The 21,793-nt window shown below is 36.7% G+C and overlaps 1 protein-coding gene across 1 annotated transcript in view; it reads left to right on the top strand.

Moving 5' to 3' along the window:
• LOC118985760 (sodium channel protein type 1 subunit alpha) overlaps window positions 1–21,793 on the top strand; it is a 109,448-nt gene that overhangs the window by 51,705 nt on the left and 35,950 nt on the right. The window contains exons 3-14 of the mRNA XM_037044561.1: window positions 1,826–1,944; window positions 4,051–4,140; window positions 6,036–6,164; window positions 8,620–8,711; window positions 9,986–10,255; window positions 13,203–13,266; window positions 14,017–14,158; window positions 14,793–14,999; window positions 16,484–16,768; window positions 17,706–18,053; window positions 19,610–19,742; window positions 20,908–21,146. Of these exons, the coding sequence (XP_036900456.1) occupies window positions 1,826–1,944; window positions 4,051–4,140; window positions 6,036–6,164; window positions 8,620–8,711; window positions 9,986–10,255; window positions 13,203–13,266; window positions 14,017–14,158; window positions 14,793–14,999; window positions 16,484–16,768; window positions 17,706–18,053; window positions 19,610–19,742; window positions 20,908–21,146 (2,118 nt within the window). The remainder of the gene's footprint in view (window positions 1–1,825; window positions 1,945–4,050; window positions 4,141–6,035; window positions 6,165–8,619; window positions 8,712–9,985; window positions 10,256–13,202; window positions 13,267–14,016; window positions 14,159–14,792; window positions 15,000–16,483; window positions 16,769–17,705; window positions 18,054–19,609; window positions 19,743–20,907; window positions 21,147–21,793) is intronic.

The raw sequence follows: 21,793 nt of genomic DNA on the forward strand, positions 1-21,793 counted from the left end.
TCCAATATTTCTATCGGGTTTTGCTTGGCACACTTTCTGAGAAAGGAAGCATATGCTGTAGGTTTGCAAGGTGGACCATACTCAGTCCTGAATTAGCTCACTTGGGACCATTTTGTGTCCTTGTATGCATGTACTCCCCGAGGCAAAGGCATTTGTGCTGCAAATGCCTGTTCGAACACAAGTCTTCGTGTTTTATGATAATCTCATAGTGTCACTTAGGGACAGGGACAAATGAATCAGGAAAAAAGGGGGCTAGGTACTGTCGACAGAGGTGATTGTTCTCCCCTCCTACAATGGACTTGATATACCTGGTTTTTGATTGGTTTGGTTTGGTTTGATTTTTAACATTCTGAACTAGAGACATTCTTGTGCCAATGAGGTCACAATCCTTCTAAAACACAATAAAATTAATTGCTAGAAAATTGAAAAACAGACCTATAAAATGCACCGCCTTTTTATTATTGTGTTTGACAGATACAAAATTAGTTTGTTAAATTGACTTACGACTTTCTAAACACTTTCACTGTCTTGTCACAGACCAGCAGCACCTTGGACGCCAGCCCCAGCTGGGTGACCAGACTCTCACAGCCCTGGCTCTGGGCACGCTACACACACCAGACAAGAAGTGCTTGCTGTCTTCAAACAGCAACTCAGCCAGCATTTTGCAGTGATTACTCTACTTGAGTTTAGAAAACACTCAGGGTAGAGGGAAAAGAACTGAGTCCTTTATTAAGGGCCTGAAGACAACGTGTAGAGAAGAAACCCTTATCAAATATACTTAGTGGAAAGTAAACATAAATTTTGTGCTTGTCACGTCATGATGGGATCTGCAGGTATGCATCCTAAGGCAAAAAGATGAAACTTCTGAAGGATGGGTGAATATCAGTTATAAAGTGTGAAGATCTCTCTTCCCATGAGGCATTCTTCACAGAGAAAATGGCTTTCCCCACCCTCAACTCGGAGTGATTATAAGTAAACATCCTAACAAACACTGAGTTGGAATTCTTCCTATGCTGTTATCTGTTGCTTCTTTGCTCTTTTGTCTGCATACTGCTAATTGCTCTTAAATACACCTAATTTGTAGAATTCAGCTTCATTCACCGTCATGAATCCTAGGTTGTACAGGGCTTTGAGCTTTTCCTCTGTGCTAAAAAGGCACTGGAGGAAATAGGCAGGCAGTTGGGATCAGAATTCAATGTGTCAGCTAACGCAGAAACCCCAATACAGAATTTAGCACTCCTGGTCAACAGATACTCCCTGGGGAACTTGGACTCCAGAAATCAATGATTGGAGTATGTCCATCTAACCCAAGTGTAGGTTTGATGGTGGCTGTTTCTAGTGTCTATTACAAATAGAGTGATGATGTTTATTTTAAAAGCATAAATGGTCAAAGCATAGATATTTCTTTAAAGTATTAGTTTTGTTGAATGATTTTTGCATTCCACAGGATTAATTTTCAAGACATTTAAATTGGAAAAAGCTGAAATCACTATAAAAGGAATGTAGTGTTGGGATTTTTAGAATGAAATTGAATATTCACCCATCAAAGATGTTCATTTAGCCTAGATATTTAAAATATTCAGGAAATGAATTCTCTTGGCCAAATGTCTTATGTGTGAGGAAACGGCAGGTCAGCACTGGGGAAAAGGTAAGTGACGCCTTCAGGTGCCTTCGCGGGGTAGGAAGAGCAGGCCTGGCGGTTTGTCTTCACGGCGCACATCAAAATGACATTGGGAAAACTCACTGTGACAGATAACAGAAAGTAGGCAATAGCGTTCGAATGGTTTGTACTTTTATACTTCTGTGTTGTGTTCCTATCTTACAGACGTTTATAGTATTGAATAAAGGGAAGGCCATCTTCCGGTTCAGTGCCACCTCCGCCCTGTACATTTTAACTCCCTTCAATCCTCTTAGGAAAATAGCTATTAAGATTTTGGTACATTCATATCCTTTTCAAGTGATCGATATTAACTATTTGTACATAATCTATAAGTGCTTTGTAGCTAAATATAAAATTAAGTTGGAACATATACATATTTTATGCCTCTTGTCACTCTAATTTTGTATCTACTTTTGTCTTATAAGCCTTACTCTTTTTTATAAGCCATATTCTTAAAGTTTATTAGTCAGTAGATGTTACTGAAACTTACAAAGCCTTAACATTATATATCTACATATATCTTTCTAATACTATATACTTGTATATATTGAGTTCTACAAATCTAGTATAAGATATATACTATACTTATCTTTACCATCTGTGTACACAGTTTGTGATTATCAGAAATTTGCAGCCAAGAGTGACATAACAAAGAAATCTACTTCCAGAGCCAAGTTTAGATATCTTTATAATAAAGAACATTTTAGTGTACCTTAGAACAAACCTTTAAGCATATTTTCCATGAAAAATGGTCAGGGGGCTTGACCAATACTTGAGCTTTCTTCAAGTATTAGCTCAAGCTAATTCTTGAGCTTTCTTAATGAAATCTTGAAGAAAATACTAGGATATTGGCTGAATTTCTAATTTAAGTTATGGAATTATGACTCTGCCATGCAAAACTAATTGCTTTTTAGTAAAGACTATGGAAATGAATGAATGAAGTTTAGATTGTATTTCCAAATGGTCTTTAGGGATATAGTGCATGATTCCCATGCTGTTAAAGAAAAAAAAGACTTTGCACCTAACTTCATCTGTTCACATTCATTTGCAAAGACTTTGTTTCTGTTGATCTCATTTGACAGCTTTGGCAACAATAAATGTAGAAATACTTGTATAATGATAATCAACTCATACTACACGATTTTTTAAAACAGGATCATAAAACTTAAAAGGCCACTCTATTTTTAAACTGATTACAACAAATTCCTTACTGGTATAAATATGTCATTATTAAAAGATTTGAAACATAAAAATCATGTGTTCAGCATTTTTACCTGTATGGAGGTTTCCTTATCCCAGTTTTTGTTTCTACTGCCATCATGTGGTCATTTGATGAAAACTTCCCTTTTTTACTCGGGGAACATTTTTGTTTTGGTAATAAACTATAGTAGAAAGAATACTGAATCTGAATGTAGGAAACCTGTGTTCTAGTTCTTGGCCAAGTTACCTAAGTTCTCTAGGGCTTAGGCCTTATTTTTCTTATTTCTAGAATATAGTGATTACACTTTTGTTTTTCAAGGTCTGTTTTAGCTCTATAATTTTTTTTAATGTCTTAGTCATTTGCTTTAGCTACACATAGATCGGATCTACCAATATACAGGCCTGTTCCAAGTACTTCATATTAAATCATTTAACTTACACCTTGAACTAATGAAGTCTCCAGCTCATTAGGTCAATAAAAAATTAGCTCCATTGTATGAAAGTCAGTGGAGGCATAAGAAGATTATGTGGCATAGAGAGCCTGAGTGATTTGCCCAGGACCACTTTTAGGCTGTATTTTAATTATGGCCACATCATATTAAGTCCTGGTCTTCACAAGTATTCATTTTTAATCATATGCAATGCTGCTAAACTTAAAAAAACTCAGTCAAAATAGAGCAACCCAACACTTAGCATCATGCTGCACTTTGTACATAAATTTTTCATGTATTAAACTATATTATATAATATGTATTTAAGAAATCACAATATTGCAGGTATGTGCCCTCTTCAATAATTTCCTGTTTTAATCACTTGAATTGGCTCAGTCAACCTCTGCTCAAAGACGGTGTGACTCCAGATTGCACACAGTCTTCCCACTCAAGTTCTCTGGGGGGGGGGGGTAAATATATTGATTTAATAATAGTAGCAAAGGCAACACTTTGTACTTATATAAAGCTTTCTTGTACATGATCTCATTTAATCTGTATCACTCCTTTGTGAGGCTAATGTTATTATCACATCTTACCGATGACAAAACCAAAATTTAAAGAGATTAGATGACTTGCCCATGGTGTTTTTGTCACTGAGCCCCAGCCAGACTGCATTTCAAGCTTTCCAATGTTAGTTTTATATAATATAATACATGGACTTGGATTGTTCTCTGTGTGTGTTCCTTAACAATAATCCACATTATTCAGCATGCTCATTATGTGCACTATTTTGACTAACTGTGTGTTTATGACAATGAGTAACCCTCCAGACTGGACAAAGAATGTAGAGTAAGTTCAACTTATATTTTAAACTACCTACTATGTGACCATATATACATATATGTGTGTGTGTGTATGTGATAGACATAAATATAGAGATATGTAGACATACATATTTAGGATTTTGAAACAATATCTTAATACCTTCTAAATAAAACCAAAGAGCATCTTTATTAAGTCCATTTCCAGACACAATTACAAACAGGAAGATGATACCCATTGACCCTCAGGCCTGTGGGTGTTGAGTCTGACATCTCCTCCCCTTTTCCTGTACTTGGTGGTTACCAGAAGCCCACCATGCTTGGACACTTACACTTTTCCTTTAGGGTCCACAGTGGCTGAAGAAAATGTAATGAAAGCAATTGCACCAAAGGGCCAATGTAGTAGACCTTGGTTCCCGATAAATTTCAGGTGAATTCAGTAAGTTAAGAATTTACAGGGGCAGTTTACATATGCTGTAAGAAGACAATGTTGAGTGTCTTCTTACAAAGAAGTTTTCCCCCCACCAGCCACATCCTATTTGGGTCATACCTATATCCATTTCAAGCATAGTAGTCACCAAAAACATTTGCATAAAAAATATCCTGCTGGTTGAGATTTTAGAACTTGAAAATTCAATAGACAGGGGGCGAAATTTACTGAGGTGGAAGGGTAGCATTTTCGGAAACCAGAAGCACTCCTGACTACGTACAGGCCCTGTCGTGAGACACCCTGGAGAGTGTCGGGTCCAGGTTTGTGATGAGCTGCTGGGGCCGCTCGCACTGCCCAGCATAGCCGCTGCTACCCTGCGCCTGTTGACCTGTAAAACTACAACCCGGAGCTGCTCCCAAGAGCTTCGTCACAGACTGTTCCAGATTGGAGCCAATTAGAAAAGGGATGAAAATCATGAAGGAAAGAAAATTATATGCAAAGAATACCTAAAGTATCGAAGTTAACATGGAGGCCCAAGGGTATTTAGTCACCCTGGGTTTTGTGATTGTTTTCCAACTTCTGAGTAAAAGATATAAACTTTGGAAACACCCGCATTAGCCTACTATTTTATTCTAAATTAAATTTTCTTATTGTACGACTCCAGAATTGTCCACTTTGATGTTTTTTTTTCTTGTTTTTTATTGTTGTTTAAGTACAGTTGTTTCCGCCCCCCCCCACCACCACTCTCCCCACCCCAGCCATCCCCACCTCCCACCCTCAATCCTAACCTGCTTTGGCTTTGTCCGTGTGTCCTTTGTAATGTTCCTTGATGACCCTTCCCCATCTTTCCTTCCCCTCTGGTTACTGTCAGTTTGTTCTTTATTTCAATGTCTTAGTTCTATTTTGCTTGCTTTTTGTTGTTGTTGATTAGGTTCCACTAATAGGTGAGATCATACGGTATTTGTCTTTTACCACCTGGCTTGTTTCATTTAGCATAATGCCCTCCACATCCATCCATTAACAAAACTATTTTTCCAAGTAAATTAACCTGTCTTGTGAAAAGAGAACAATAAAGACTGGCTAATTTGTCAGTGTTTTCTCATTCATAAAACATGGTCGAAATTTAGTTTTTTACTTTCTAAAGGAAAATTGTTTTATGCCTCTGAAATATTATAGATTGGCCACTCCATCACTTGAAAGTACTAGATAATTCTCAGGAGACTTTTTTTATTTATGTCAATGCTAAGACGTGTCAGACAGGAGCTGCCTAGATTTTACGCAGCATTTATTTCTCACTCTGCAACCAGGATACTCCTTGTGTGGTAGAGAGTTGAATTGAGATTTAGGGCTGTATTTTATTTCCATGAAAATAACATCAACCCATGTAGATTTATTTTACAATATTCATATATTTACCAACAGAGTGATAAGAAATTAATATGTTATGAAATAAAATTATTCTTTTATCAATTCTTGTTGGATACTGTCTCCAGGTACACCTTCACAGGAATATATACATTTGAGTCACTTATAAAAATTATTGCCAGGGGCTTCTGTATAGAAGACTTCACTTTCCTTCGGGACCCATGGAACTGGCTTGACTTTACTGTCATCACATTTGCGTAAGTTCCTTTTCTGAAATTTCCAAGGAGTTTGTTCCGGCTTTCTGTGCATGCTTATGCTTGGAAAGAATAATCTCGTTTGAACTGTAGAATATTTTAGTGTGCTTTCTACATTTAAGCTTCAGATTTTAATTTAGTACAACAGAGGTCAAAGTGGCATTTCGCTGTGGCATAAAGTCTTTGCAGTGGTTGAAATTATAATTTCCACATGTAGGAAACATCTGTTGGCAAATTTCACACATACTATTTTTTCAACACACACACACAGCCCCGATATGAAATCAAATGTGTATTCATAATGCGTCTGTGGAAATGGACTTTGAAAAATACAGGCACAAACAACTCTGCTGCTGCAGAAATTTTCATTGGCCTCACTCGAAGTGTGCACCCTTTCCATCTTCTTTCATTCGTTTGACAGAACAATAAAAAGTAAACACCTGCTAGCACTTGGTTCTGACAAACTGTATTAATAAGAAAAGTAAGATATTTACTATATTAAATTTTTATTTCATCAGCAAATAATTTTAAGACTTGTAAACAGCCATACTCTCTCTGCCACTTCCTATTTCTAAAATGATTCCTTTTCTCTCTTCTTTCCCTTTCTAATCGTCATCTTCTCTTTCTTCATCCTCAACATAAACACAAACCTTCTTATTCTTACCTCCCTTCCAGGTACACTCAGTATGTGCACAATATATGCATCCCTGAACCCCCCAGACCTTTTTTCTGGTGGTGAGCTCCCCCAAGGAAGAAGAAAGTCAGAAGAGTAATAGAAGGTCACACCACTTGCCCTCGTCATACTTTCAGGAGCTAACTTCTTTAACCTCTAAGAGGTGTGATGAGGTGGACAGGAGGAGCAGCGGGGCTGGTGTATTCAGGGGTCCCAATGCTGCCTGTCTCGTCTTAATTCCTCATCTAGTCCTGCAAGCCAGTTCTTTACCATTCCCTCTGACCACGGTTTCAAGAAGGCATATTGAGACTACTGTTTAGTGGGGGTGACTTTGCCTGCAAGTCCCCCTATCCACCAGGGATGAAAGTAACACTACCAAAACATGATCTGCTTGGGGAGGAGAGACAGCCAATCTCTCAGAGGAGAAAACCCAAGAGCCCCTTCCTCAACAGCTTTTATTGGGTTGTAATACACAGGAATACAGGCAGTAAGGATCAAACAGTAGTTAACATTTCAAAGAAATCTGAGGGCTTAGTCTGAGTCAGTGTCTGTCAGGAAAGGGGGCTGCAGAAACTTTGGGAGACATACTCATTTCCTGCTTGGACCCTTATCATATGAATGAAAGCACTCTTGGCAAAGCAAGCTTCACAGGACTTTAGGAATTCTTTCTTATGCGTGATCACCGTGGATCCCACTCTAGCTGGGTAGAGGGCTGCACCGCCTCCCCCATCACAGATTTTCAGGCTTAAGTGGATTAGAGCCAGGAAGTACTTCTCCCAGAGGACATGGGGACTTGGGCTATGTCAGATTAGCCGGGGTTGGGGGGGGTGAGGGTCTATCACTTGTTCTTTGTTTCAGCCCCCCAAGTCCTTCCATGATGGCCTCCCAAGTGATCGTGTCTGGCCTAGGTTGCCCCTCCTCTGAGGGGTCTTACACATCATGGACTATCCAACCATGCATTGGGGGCAGGCGAGGAAGCAGAGGCAGCGCTTGCTACCAGAGACAAGCTTTGTCTCCTTAGTGGCTCACATTCTGGAGGTCGCTCACTCAGCCTTATCCACGGGAGGCAATTACAACTCCTGAAACCAGGCAGAGCGGTTCCCAACACTGTTTTCTGAGGATAAAATAGCAGGAATGTCAGGGGCATCATCAGGCCCCCATACAATATTGTCCTTAATTTGCCTACCAACTTTGACTTCAGAGCTATGCTGGGAAAACTGTCATGTGCTCATAGTCCATCAATCTGACTTTTCGCACCGAAATTTTTCTTGGATGATTTTATGCATTTTTTTCTAACTGAAAGTTTGAAACTATAGCCAAGGTTTCTTTCCTTTTTTTACTTAACTCTCCTAAATTACACATGATGCTAATTGTATAACTTTTCATAATGGCAACAGGGTTATGTAGTTTCTAAAGTTTACATCTAGTTGATGGCATCAAATTACACAAGTAAGGAAACCATGGCACTAGACTCTAATTTTTAAATGCCACTTACAACCACCAAGAAGGTCTTTATAAAAATCAAAGCAAATATATAAAATCCCGCTTAAATCTTGAATAACTCTGATTTAATTCTACAGGTATGTAACAGAATTTGTAAGCCTAGGCAGTTTTTCAGCTCTTCGAATTTTCAGAGTGTTGAGAGCTTTGAAAACGATTTCTGTAATTCCAGGTAAGAAGTGATTTGTGTAAAACATAAGGCTCCCTGCAGCTACAACTCTTTCTTTGTGTTCTTTCTTTCTTTGTATCTTTGTATTGTGTTTGTGTGTGAACCCCCCATTGCAGATATGTGACAGAGTTTGTGGACCTGGGCAATGTCTCAGCGTTGAGAACATTCAGAGTTCTCCGAGCCCTGAAAACAATTTCAGTCATTCCAGGTGAGAGTTAAAACCCATCATGTGTTGTTCAGCAACAGCTTCTTTTGCTCAATATTTAGCATCACATAATATCAGAACCATAATAATCAAAATCATAACAATAAGAATCAGGTATTTCAGCCCTGGCTGGTGTAGCTCAGTGGACTGAGCGTGGGCCTGCGAACCACACAATCGTGGTTTGATTCCCAGGCAGGACACATGCCTGGGTTGCAGGGGACTCACGAGAGGCGACCATACATTGATATTTCTCTCCCTCTCTCCTTCCCTTCCCCTCTAAAGATAAATAAATAAAATCTTTAAAAAAAAGAATCAGGTATTTCAAAGAAAACAATTATTATTGGGACATAAGTTTTTATAGTCTCACATTTTCATCAGCCTTGGAGTTTAACAATTTATTGAATGAGACACTAATAATAGAGTCTGTGTGATTTCCACTTAGAGATGTCATTTTTGTTCTATGTCAATTGTAAGAATTTGGTCCTTAATTAATTAAATTAATTAATTATCTTTATTTTAGAGAAAAAGAGAGAGGAAAGGACAAGGGGAGGGGAGAGAGAGAGAGAGACACTGATTTGTTGTCTCACTTTTGATACATTCATTGATTACTTCTTGTACATGCCCTGACCTGGGATCAAACCTACAACCTTGGCATATCAGGATTAGCTCCAACCAACTGAGCTACCCAGTTAAGGCCTGGTCCTTATTGAGTGTACCAATCTGTAATTTCTAATTTATTGTAGTCATTGATGACTATGTCTATACAATGTAACCTTTATATTGCTCTAAAATACAAGGGAATAAGAATATAAAGACTAACATGACTCTGCATGGAAGTTTTATTATATAAAGTATAATTATACTCTAAACCACCCCCTAATGTATAAAAATCTTTTTTACTTATAAGTAGGAATTCAAAACTATTTATTCAGTTAATCTATTATAACACTGACTCAAATAATGGGCCAAGTTTCATTAGCAAAAAGAGAAATACAAGAGCCTCTCTTAATATAAGTTTCATGAAGACCATGAATCTCCCATTATTTTCCCTCCAATGTCCTGGGATGTGGATCTTCATTTCGTTATGTAGATCATTACATTTCCGGAGGTCACCTCCATAAGCACTTCAGCCTACAATGAAAGTGCTGCTCTTTCACTGACATTGGATTCATTTTCCAACTTCTGCATGGAATCTGTTTTTATGCAAATCGTGTGAGGCTTTTGTTTTTTCAGACCTTCTAATTCCTTATAGTAATGGCCTTCTTTCTTTCTTTCAGGCCTAAAGACCATCGTGGGGGCCCTGATCCAGTCGGTGAAGAAGCTCTCCGACGTCATGATCCTGACTGTGTTCTGTCTGAGCGTGTTTGCACTGATCGGGCTGCAGCTGTTCATGGGCAACCTGCGGAACAAATGTATACAATGGCCTCCCACCAATGCTTCCCTGGAGGAGCATAGTATAGAGAAGAATATAACTGTGGATTACAATGGCACACTTGTAAATGAAACTATCACTGAGTTTGACTGGAAATCATATATTCAAGATACAAGTAAGAGTTACTGTTATGTAGATTTATTTTTTCACTGTTGATCTGCCCTCCATTTAGTCATGGATATTTTTTAAATGACTGTGTAACAGTTTTTAATCTCTTAATCACCATATCAATGTATGTGCAATGATTTGCACATACATTTAATAATTTTATTAATAACTATTCTAATTTTGATTCCTAAATGACATTTTCTGTTGTGTCATTATATGGGAGGCTGAAGAATTCAGCTAGATAAAAAATTTCCCAGGGTCTTTGGTTGCTGATGGAGACAATGGAATAACATAAAAATTTCTAAAACTCTTTTTGACTCTAAAGGACTATGCAAATGTAATCCATTAAACATTAATTACAGAATGCCTTTTATATACTAGAAACTGTACAAGCTGCTGGGAAAACAAGAATAATGACACATGGCTTCAGGGTGCTCATACTTTAGCAGGTTATTTTATTGTCATTTTATGGAAACCAAGTGATATGTAAAGGTAAACATTATTCTTATATTTGTAGAATAAGAATAATACTACATCAGGTAGAATTTATGGGAATCAGTTCATTTTTTTTCAAGAGTATAGCCAAAATAGTCAAATGTTTAAATAATCTACTGAAGAAGGAGGGAAAAATAATTGGTCTAGTATTCTTTTTCTTTTGAAAGTGACAAGAAAAGTAAGTCAAATTTTCTCTTTTATTTAGTTTTAGTATATGACAGTAGCAATGTTTCAAAAGCAGATAGGGTTAGAACATGATTCACGGGGAAGAGGAATATACTTTTAGAGAAAAACATTAAGTACATAAAACTTAGACTCTAGATGTACTTAAATTTAGCTATATCTTTATTATGTTAAGGTTATGCCTAATATTTAGGGGAAAAAAGTCAAAGAAGAATGAAAACCTTAGTAACTGGTTGTATGGACCAAATAGGATTAATCATAAAAGGTTATTAATGGTTTGATAATTCTTAAAGTAATGATAATATAATAAAAAACTATCAGCATTTTTATAGTTGCAGACCTAGAAAATGCATTGGTTGCTACACATTAACTCTTCCACAATGTTAGTGATATGCCAACAAATAACTTGCAAACAGTTATAAATCTCTAGATTAAGAAAAATACTTTCATTAAGAAAAATACATGTCCGACCAGAACATGGAGCATCCTTTATTCACTTTATATGTCAACAAGTCCACTGCCATTATCGACTCTCTGAAATCTGTTCATAAATCTGATATCAAGGAACTGACTATGCAGATGTCATGTAGGTTTTATTTTCTCTAGTGAAAATTTAATGCACACCATTTTCCCTACATTCAAAATCAAAGATGTCTGAGGTCATTTTCAGGTGTAAAAATCTACTCCCTAATAATATTTCATTGTTGAAAAGTTCATTTTACACCAAGGCAAATATAAACAAAGTATTTTGTCTTTGAAAGTACTAGAATATCAAATTTATTAAAGTTAAAGATAAATATGACTGAAAGTTATATTTTCTTCAGAATAATCTTATAGGTCATTGAATTTAATAGATAAATCTTTACTTATAAATACCTGTATCAAAAATTTATCCAGAAATGACATGTTGCTTTCACTTTGTTTAATTTTAATTAAAAGTTAAATTCTTTCTGAGTTTTTCTGTTTGTGTTCAAATAAGTAATGATGTTGGAAATGGAGATTAGGTTTCCCATTATGTTCTGTATCCCTTACAGAATTATGCATAGGATAAACTTCTCTGAAAGTTTAGCATCTAGAAAATATTTCTTCTTAGTAAATCTAAAACTTTTCTTCTTAAAATTTTCTCTTTCAAAATGATTATCTAATTTCACATGTTTCTCTTCTCGTTATCCCTTTTCTTATTAATTCAGTAAACTTTATTGAAAGATGACTGTGTTTTAAACACTATAATATGGAAATAATTAACCATTTGATTTTCTTTTGAGGAGAAACAATATCTGTAAAGAAATAATTGCACAATAGGACAATGAGCATAATAGTAACAGAAGCATGCACATTAGTGGTAGCCCAGTGGGCGTTCCCAATTTTGCCAGTCTTTAGTGGGAAGGGAGTAGAGAATGTCCAGAAGTAATTCACAGAAGTGACACTTCAACTGGATATTGAAAGAATCTAAAGAATTTTCCAGAAACAGAAAGCTTTGAGATGATGGAGTATTCACCTATAGTAATTATTTAAGCTTTAGTAAATAAGATTATTTTTTATTTCATCCATTTTAGTAGTTGACATGACTTATGCATCCTTTACTGAAAGCCACCTATAATACACTCTGGAAGTTGGTAGAAGTAAAAATTATTATACACTTATAAATTGTGTTTAAAAATATAGAAGATAAAAAAATGATCCCTTTAAAGTATGTGACTGTTTAGAGAAAGCAAAGATATTCTTATTTATTTTATAGAATGCAGTTCTTATTTTTAATGAGAGTGGTGGAAAAACACTGATACCTTTTAAATACTGTGTTAATACCTGTAGTTATTACTACTTTTATTTTCAAAGAAAAATGCTTTGTTCTGCCCTGGCTGGCGTAGCTCAGTGGATTGAGCACAGGCCTGTGAACCAGAGGATCGCAGTTCGATTCCCAGTCAGGGCACATGCCTGGGTTGCAGCCCAGTTCCCTGTGGGCCAACTCCCAGCAGGAGATGCATGAAAGGCAACCATACATGGATGTTTCTCTCCCTCTCTCCTTTCCCTCTAAAGATAAATAAATAAATAAAATCTTTAAAAAAAAAGAAAAATGCTTTGTTCTATGAAATATTTAATCCCTTTAATATAAAATCTACTGTTCGGAGGGGAAAAGGGCAAATACCTGCATCTTTGAATTGTATAATGTACTTGAAATTACTCATTGAACTCTAAAAATTATCACCTGATCTTCTTGTTCTCATTTTGCAAGGTAATGCAAATATTCATCATATGACTTTCTTTTTTGTAAACAGGATATCATTATTTTCTGGAGGGTTTTTTAGATGCATTACTATGTGGAAATAGCTCCGATGCAGGGTAAGCCAATAATTGGTGTGTGTGTGTGTAAATTGAATATATATAAAATGTGAAAAATTGTTTTATGTTTTTATAGAAACTGACAGATAACAGCCAACTAACTTTATTTATACTAATTTACTATAGTTATGTTTACTTATAAGTCAAGATATTATTTAAATATTAGGCAAGCATTTGTGTTTTATAAAACAAGAAGTAGTCTGGCTGGTGTGGCTCAGTGGATTGAACACTGGCCAGTGAAGCAAAGGGTCACTGGTTCGATTCCCAGTCTAGAGCACATGCCTGGGTTGCAGGCCAGGTCCTCAGTTGCAGGCCAAGTCCCCAGTTGGGGGCACACGAGAGGCAACCACACATTGATGTTTCTCTTCTCTTTCTTCCTTTCCCTTCTCTAATAAATAAATAAATAATAAATAAGTAAATAACATTTAGCACAAATGCTTTTCTTCTTAGATGAGCGTATGTGAGCTGGGAGCCAACTCTGGAGGCTGTATGGTAGGGACAATGAACAAGATATGTGTTAAAATGCTAATTATCAGCAGAAAATAATTTTGTCAAATATTATTAGAAATTCTATGCAATATTTTAATGATGACATCAAGTGGCTAGTAAAGTTACATCAAAAGTTGAGAAAGAGAGTAGTTACTTACTTCTCATACTTCTATTCCTTGAAATAGACGATGGTATAAAGACAGCATGCTACCAGAATAAAAAGCAGAATTTCTTGTAAACTTCCTTTTTTCCCATTTACAGCCAATGTCCAGAAGGATATGTGTGTGTGAAAGCTGGTAGAAATCCCAATTATGGCTACACAAGCTTTGATACTTTCAGTTGGGCTTTTTTGTCCTTGTTTCGACTGATGACTCAGGACTTCTGGGAAAACCTTTACCAACTGGTGAGAACCTGAGGATACACACACTGCATTTAAGTAGAAGTACTTGAGAAAACCAAGTTGGAGATGAAATTCACACCCCACATGATGTGGTACAAAGAACACAACTTGAGATCGGAATATTTGAGTTTCTTCATCCTATTGATTATAACGTGTATTACGCATAGTGATTAAGCTCGGGACAGCGAATCTCTCTCAGTTCCCTTCATCTCAAAACTTACTAACCAACTTTCCCAGACAGAGATCTTCCCAAACAGGTGGCACACCCTCCCCTCAGTCCCATTGTCCCCTCAAGTATTATCCCTCAGGGGGCAGGTGATAAAAATAATAATCAGATGTAGAAAGATGGCTTTGGTTTCTCCCTTGATATTCACTTAAGACTAGCTCTTTGATGAAGGTCTCCATGGTATTTTACTTAACTCTGTTTTATTCTTGGTAATTCTAAGAATTTCCTTGTGAATGTATGAGTTAGGGGAGAAGAAGATGAGGCTTGAAAACTGACAAAGATGTAGGAGGGGTGTGAACATCATAATTATTGTTTATGTCAGAGTCCTGCAAAACATAAGTAAGTTGAAAGTTGAAGCCACCATTTGATGAAACAACATAGAAAAAATAATGCTGATGTTGTTGTTCCCAGACATTGCGTGCTGCTGGAAAAACGTACATGATATTTTTTGTGCTGGTCATTTTCCTGGGCTCATTCTACCTGATAAACTTGATCCTGGCTGTGGTGGCCATGGCCTACGAGGAACAGAATCAGGCCACCTTGGAAGAGGCAGAGCAGAAAGAGGCTGAATTTCAGCAGATGCTCGAACAGCTTAAAAAGCAGCAGGAGGCAGCTCAGGTAAATTCACCAAATGAAGTATATCCTGTCCCATGGTACCATATTTTTTATTGTATGGTTAATACAAAAATATTGGAGAGAACATGAGAGAAAGGTAATTTGGTTATACTCAGGAGAAACTGAGTATAAGAGATTAAAAAAGATTTCTGTATTTTAATTATCTATACAGATAGTTTAATTTATTCTAAGATGTTTAAAATATTCACCACAGTAAAACTCATTCATGCTATTTTAATCATCTGAAGATTTTTAGAATAAAAGGCAAAATGTGAGTTTTGGGTTTCTTAAGTGAGAGACAGTTATGAATAAGTATACTGGCATTAGAAGAAAATCCTAAGAAATCATCTTTTCTTTAAAATTTATTGATTATATTAAAATTTTTACCTGGTTATTAGAAAATAGTCCATTCTTTTCTGTAACCAAAACTATATTAGTTTTTAATGTGGTTCTTAATTACCTTTCTTATATAAATAAAGAATTCATCAAATCAGTATAGTATTATCTGATATAGCAATATGCAATAAGCATATGAAAGTTATCAATTTTGTAAAGATCAGGTAACCTAAGGATTACTTGTTCTTATAGTGAGGTGTCAGTACTCCTAGTTCAATAAAGTGACCTTTCTATCACTTCCATTTTTCCTCACTCTCTAGTTTAGCATACAAATTCATTGTCTTTACCCAAGTTGATTCAGTAATATTAAATTTTTAGAGGGATCTCTGTATTGAAGGTACTCTGGGGACAATAATAATAATAATAAAATTTCCACCTTGGTACCAGTACAAGATGCAATCACAAGGCCCTTCCATTCCCCACTCACGTGGCCAGCACGCACCAGGGCTGGGTTTAAGAAGGTAGGGACAGTATTGGGGAACTGAGTGTCTTGTCTTGCTTAGCAGAAACTACTGGCCCTCCCTGCTCTAGTTTTCTGATAGAGTATTTTTTTAGGGCCAAGGAAAGAATTTTTATCACCTTCCATAAATATTATTGAGGATATTTTGAGCATATTGTAAAACTCTCTTTCAATAACTAGAGAGAGGACATCAGCTCTTTATCTCACTCCTCCTACTTTTAGATGTGACCTCAAGTAACTCATCAGCTTTTTTTCCAAGCTCCAGTCTCTTTTTCAAAGGAAAGAAGGCCATGCCCAGTAAATATCACTTTTTAGAGTAAATCAAGTGCCCCAAAGTACAATGAATTGCTGTGCTTGTTGATGCCTGATTGATCATTTAGAATATGCAGTGTGTAAAGCATAATACAAATACAATAAATGTTAGCCCAGAGAATGCCAGGTTAATGCTGAAAGTCTTCATCAGGAGCAAAGAAAAAATAATTCCCCCTAATAATTGCAGAGCTTCTTCTATGGGAGATGAGCTCGAGTCAGCTAAATGTATTTTTGAAATGCTATGCAAATACTCGGGCCGTTTGTTAAAAGGATAAAGTCTTCTCTAGCGCCCTGCTGAGGCCGTTTCTCCCCAACACAGCAGGCGGCCGCTGTGACTGCCTCAGAGCACTCCAGAGAACCTAGTGCGGCGGGCGGCCTCTCCGACAGCTCATCTGAAGCCTCCAAGTTGAGTTCCAAGAGCGCTAAGGAAAGGAGAAATCGGAGAAAGAAAAGAAAACAGAAAGAGCAATCTGGTGGGGAAGAGAAGGATGAGGATGAATTCCACAAATCTGAATCTGAAGACAGCATCAGGAGGAAAGGGTTTCGCTTCTCCATTGAAGGGAATCGCTTGACCTACGAAAAGAGGTACTCTTCTCCGCATCAGGTATGCACCACTGAGTTCCCTGACGCAGGAGGGGGGAATTGGAATGCTGGAGACGGGGTGAATTAAATCAGACTGATGAATTTTCATCAGCAGAATTGACTGCTGTGTTTATCATATTTAAACCCATCCTTTCTGCATATAGCTATGTGAAAATTTTCACTCCACATATGTAAGTTTACAGCTTGGTGTAGTTGAGACAACACTGAGTTGAAAGCCAGGTGACCTGGATTCTCAGCCTTGTTTGTGCCACAGCGAAGACTGTCTGCTGGTATTTGTAACTAATGACGTTTCATCTTTTTGGTCTTCAGCTGATCAGTAATGTCTTTGTGTGTAATTTATGTTGTCCTCTCCCCAACTTCCTTATAAACCACCCAGTGTGCTTCTAGACATATTAGTCCTTGTATACGTTACCAAAAAGTTCATCACTCTGGTTTCAGAAATTTTAACCTCAAGTTCTAAGAACACAGAGCCTTACAGACGAAAAAGAAATTATAATTAATTTAAAGTGATTTTAGAAAAACAAACAAAAGAAATTTGTGAAAAGTGACAAAATTCCTTGAAAGGAAAGAGCAGCGAAGACAAATGTAGCCTTATGACGGTCAGGACGTTGGTGTTGAGCAAGTGCTTACAGTGTCCATAGTAATGTTCCAAGGATGTTTCATTTTGAACTTGACAAATGATAGCCCAGGGTTTTAAGTTGCAATATATCTCCCCATTCATCAATCTCAAGGACTAGAAGCCTTCTCCTTAAGTTAAAATAATTTAACTTAATCTGAATGCACAGAAAATAAAAATATTGTTAACCAAAAGGCATGAATCATGTTCTGTTATGAATGCTGAAAGCTCCTTCAACTTAATCATGAAAAATTAAAGCACATTTCAAATGGCTATATTAATATGATTTTATTTATTTTTTCATTTGGTTTCAAACTTTTAGTCTTTGTTGAGCATCCGTGGCTCCCTATTTTCTCCAAGGCGAAATAGCAGAACAAGCCTTTTCAGCTTTAGAGGGCGAGCAAAGGATGTGGGGTCAGAAAATGACTTTGCTGACGATGAGCACAGCACCTTTGAGGATAATGAGAGCCGGAGAGACTCCTTGTTTGTGCCACGAAGACATGGAGAGCGACGTAACAGTAACCTAAGCCAGACCAGTAGGTCATCCCGGATGCTGGCAGTGTTTCCAGCCAATGGGAAGATGCACAGCACTGTGGATTGCAACGGTGTCGTTTCCTTGGTTGGTGGACCTTCAGTTCCTACATCACCCGTCGGACAGCTTCTGCCAGAGGTGATAATAGATAAGCCAGCTACTGATGACAATGTAAGGAAGTTTTAAATAGTTCAGGCATGGCTGGCCCATTATTACTGCACCAGCCAGTGTTTCTACAGAATGGAACCCCTTGAGAATGATTCCTGGTTGGTCAAGCTGTGAATGCACCTGCATCTTCTAATACTTTTATAGACTAACCAACTAAATATTAAAGCCTCAACCCTCTCTTGCATAACACCTGAATGTATTTACTTATTAAACATGCTAAGGATAAATTAGGCACAGTAATACATTACTGCCTCCAGTTGGAGGATTTGCTATATACCCATGCTGAACTTTGAGAGCATGACATCTTCTAAGGCCGTGGTATAAACATGAATGAATGATGTCCATGTTTAAGTGTAAAGGGTGTATAATAAATCTTTCCAATGGGTTCTTCAATATAGCCCTGCTTTAGTTTAGAAGATTTTTGAGAACACTGTGCCTAAATAGATAGCTTCATTTTAATCTTAAAATTTCTACTCTTACTTAAAAAAATGCTGATATAGGTCTTCTCCAAACTAATCTAAATGAAAAGAAACAAATTATTAATATAGACAGGTAAAAAAATTGCCTGTGTTCAAAGGTATGTTGTATGCTTGTGATATGTACCCGGATGAGGAATTTCTAAATAGATGGTGCCTCTCATTAGACTGTTAACTCACTTGGAAATATATCAGCATGATAAGGCATGAATAAGAATTAGTGACATATTGCTTGGTACCCTGGATAAAACTGTTGTCCATGCAGCATGTGTATGTGTGTGTTTAAATACACATGTTGGCACCAGCCGGTATGGCTTAGTTGGTTGGAGCATTGTCTCATAACTGAAAGGTTGTGGGTTTGATTCCTGGTCAGGGCACATACCTATGTTGCGGATCCATCTCTGGTCTGGGCACAGGTGCATACGGTCTTCAGTCCAGGCACCTACAGGAGGCAACCAATCAATGTCTCTCTCTCTCACATTGATGTTTCTCTCTTGTATGGATGTTTCTCTTTGTCCCTTCCTCTGCAAAATAGCAGTTAGAAAATGTCCTCAGGTGAAGATAAATAAATTAATTAATAATAAATATACCTTTTCTGTTATCAGTGACCATATATTTCTTGCACCCAGAAAATGAGATGTGTCACAATCATTTGTATTTCTTTAAAAATAAACAGCTACCTTGTTCAAAATAATATGCCTTGACAATTTGTACGACTTTTTCATGTTGCTAATTTTTTACTGTTAGTTCCAAAAGGGTAACTGTTAACTATGTTTCACAAGAGATTATCAACTATATCTAAATTATATCATGTTTCATAAAATTATGAAATCAGAAAGTTAAAAAACTCAGTTTTTTGCCGTGTGACAAAGTGGTTGACAGTTTGGGCATTCCAGGTTACGAATACAATAAGTCGGCAGTATCTGCCATTGCCACTTAAATATGAAAATGCATGATGCATGTGTTTCAGGAACTGTATGCGTCACGTTGCCTGTCTCCTTGTCGTACCGCTCAAGTTAATTATTTAATACGTTAGCATTTTCTTTGCAGGGAACAACCACTGAAACCGAAATGAGAAAAAGACGGTCCAGTTCGTTCCATGTGTCCATGGACTTTCTAGAAGATCCTTCCCAAAGGCAAAGAGCAATGAGTATAGCCAGCATTTTAACAAATACAGTAGAAGGTTTGTAACAAATTCCACTTCAATTTCAATTAATTTTACCAAACTTATGTTGTCTCTTTTGAAATGAATATCTCTATTTGTGCATTGGAAACTGTACACTGGGGTGGCCAGAAGTAGTTTCACAGGGTATTTGTGTGTGTTTGTGTGTGTGGAAAAAGACATGCAGACTATGATTATTACAATAGCTTTATTAACTGCATTTCACATACTCACAATTATAAATCTACTTTGGCCCACCCCTGTATTCTAAATATATAATAGGTCTTATTCAAGAGTTGTTATTTGTTATACCTACTTATAAATTCTAGGAGCTTTAAAAACTATTTAAATTCAATGATATTGGACCTCTAACAAGTGTTTTTCTGTGTGTAGAAACTCCTTGGAAATTAAGAATAAGCATTTCTCCTAGGGGTTTCTAATCTCATTAGCCACAGTGATCCTCTCTTCTGTTTTACTTCGCTTAAGACTTCCAACATGAACCTAAATACTCTCAAGATTGGAGGACAGAAGTAGGTCATGTTCACAAAATAAAAACATTAAGATGACTCTTGGCTCAGTTCATCCCTACCCTATCTTTTACAGCCTGAGGATGCTATCTTAGCTGGATACTAACAGAGAATTACACATAATATCTATACTCTCCCAACCCATGTTTCTATTGAGACTTCATTTAAAAGATCACTCACTTAACTTAAGGCCAAGTGTTGAGCCACATTATCAATGCACACAAGAAAAAAAGCTATTCTGCCCTGGCTGGTGTGGCTCAGTGGATTGAATGCCAGCCTGCGAACCAAAGGGTCACCGATTCAATCCCCAGTCTAGGTCACATGCCTGGGTTGCAGGCCAGTGGGGGACAGATGAGAGGCAACCACACATTGATGTTTCTCTTCCTCTTTCCTTCCTTTCTCCTTTTTAAAAATAAATAAATAAAATCTTTTTTAAAGCTATTCTTTGCTACCTCTATTCTATGTATATGTCTGAAGATGTATCTTTGGATATCTAAAGAATACATATTTAAGGTTTTTTTTAGTGAAAAAGTGGTTGAATCTGTAGCAAAGGGAAATGTATTGATCACTGAAAAAAAAAAGTCTAGTAGATCTGAAATAAATAAGTATATGTGTGTGTAAAATATAAATTTTTGTGGTTGTTATTTTTTTTAATCTAGAACTTGAAGAATCCAGGCAGAAATGCCCACCCTGTTGGTACAAATTTTCCAACATATTCTTAATCTGGGACTGTTCACCATATTGGCTAAAAGTGAAACACCTCGTCAACCTGGTTGTGATGGACCCATTTGTTGACCTGGCCATCACCATCTGCATCGTCTTAAATACTCTCTTCATGGCCATGGAGCACTACCCCATGACGGATCATTTCAATCATGTGCTTACAGTAGGAAACTTGGTAAGCATGTTGGAAGGTAAATGTGTGCAGTCTTCAATTTTGTTATTTAAGTAACTGTTTACATTTAATAGCTTATAGCAGTCTTTTCACCAGCATTGACTCCTGACTCCCCAAAAGATGGGAATTATACCTAGCTATCTGCACTATACATTTTGCTAACAACAATAGTCCTTAATATCAGAGAAAACTCCAACAGAGTAATAGACATAGGACTATTGAAAAGAAAATATTGATAGTTATAACTTTTTCAAGATGCAGAAGCAGTTTAAGGACACAGTTTTTGAAATGACATTATCACAGTTCCCCTACTTGTATTGAAGTAGAAGGCTAAAATAAAATTGCTTAGTCAGTAGTATTAACAATAATGCAAATACTCAAAAAATGTCTCCAGCTTTTTTACTCCCAATATCTTGGTAGGATATGTGTTGCTTTACCCATCTATTCCATACCAAAACTGTAAAATATTGACACCTCCATATTGTATATTTTATGATGTATATATTTATGATTATATAATTTTATGATTATATTATATGATTATATTATATGATTATAAGGCCATTTTTGGTGCAGGTTGCCACTAATTTTTTTTCTGTGCTTAAAAAACATAAATTATTAAAGTATTTGTCAGTTGACTCAAGTTAGGA

The sequence above is a fragment of the Sturnira hondurensis genome, unplaced genomic scaffold (genome assembly GCF_014824575.4).
Source record: "Sturnira hondurensis isolate 20B ecotype Veracruz unplaced genomic scaffold, ASM1482457v3 Scaffold0004136, whole genome shotgun sequence".
In the NCBI taxonomy this organism is placed as follows: domain Eukaryota; kingdom Metazoa; phylum Chordata; class Mammalia; order Chiroptera; family Phyllostomidae; genus Sturnira; species Sturnira hondurensis.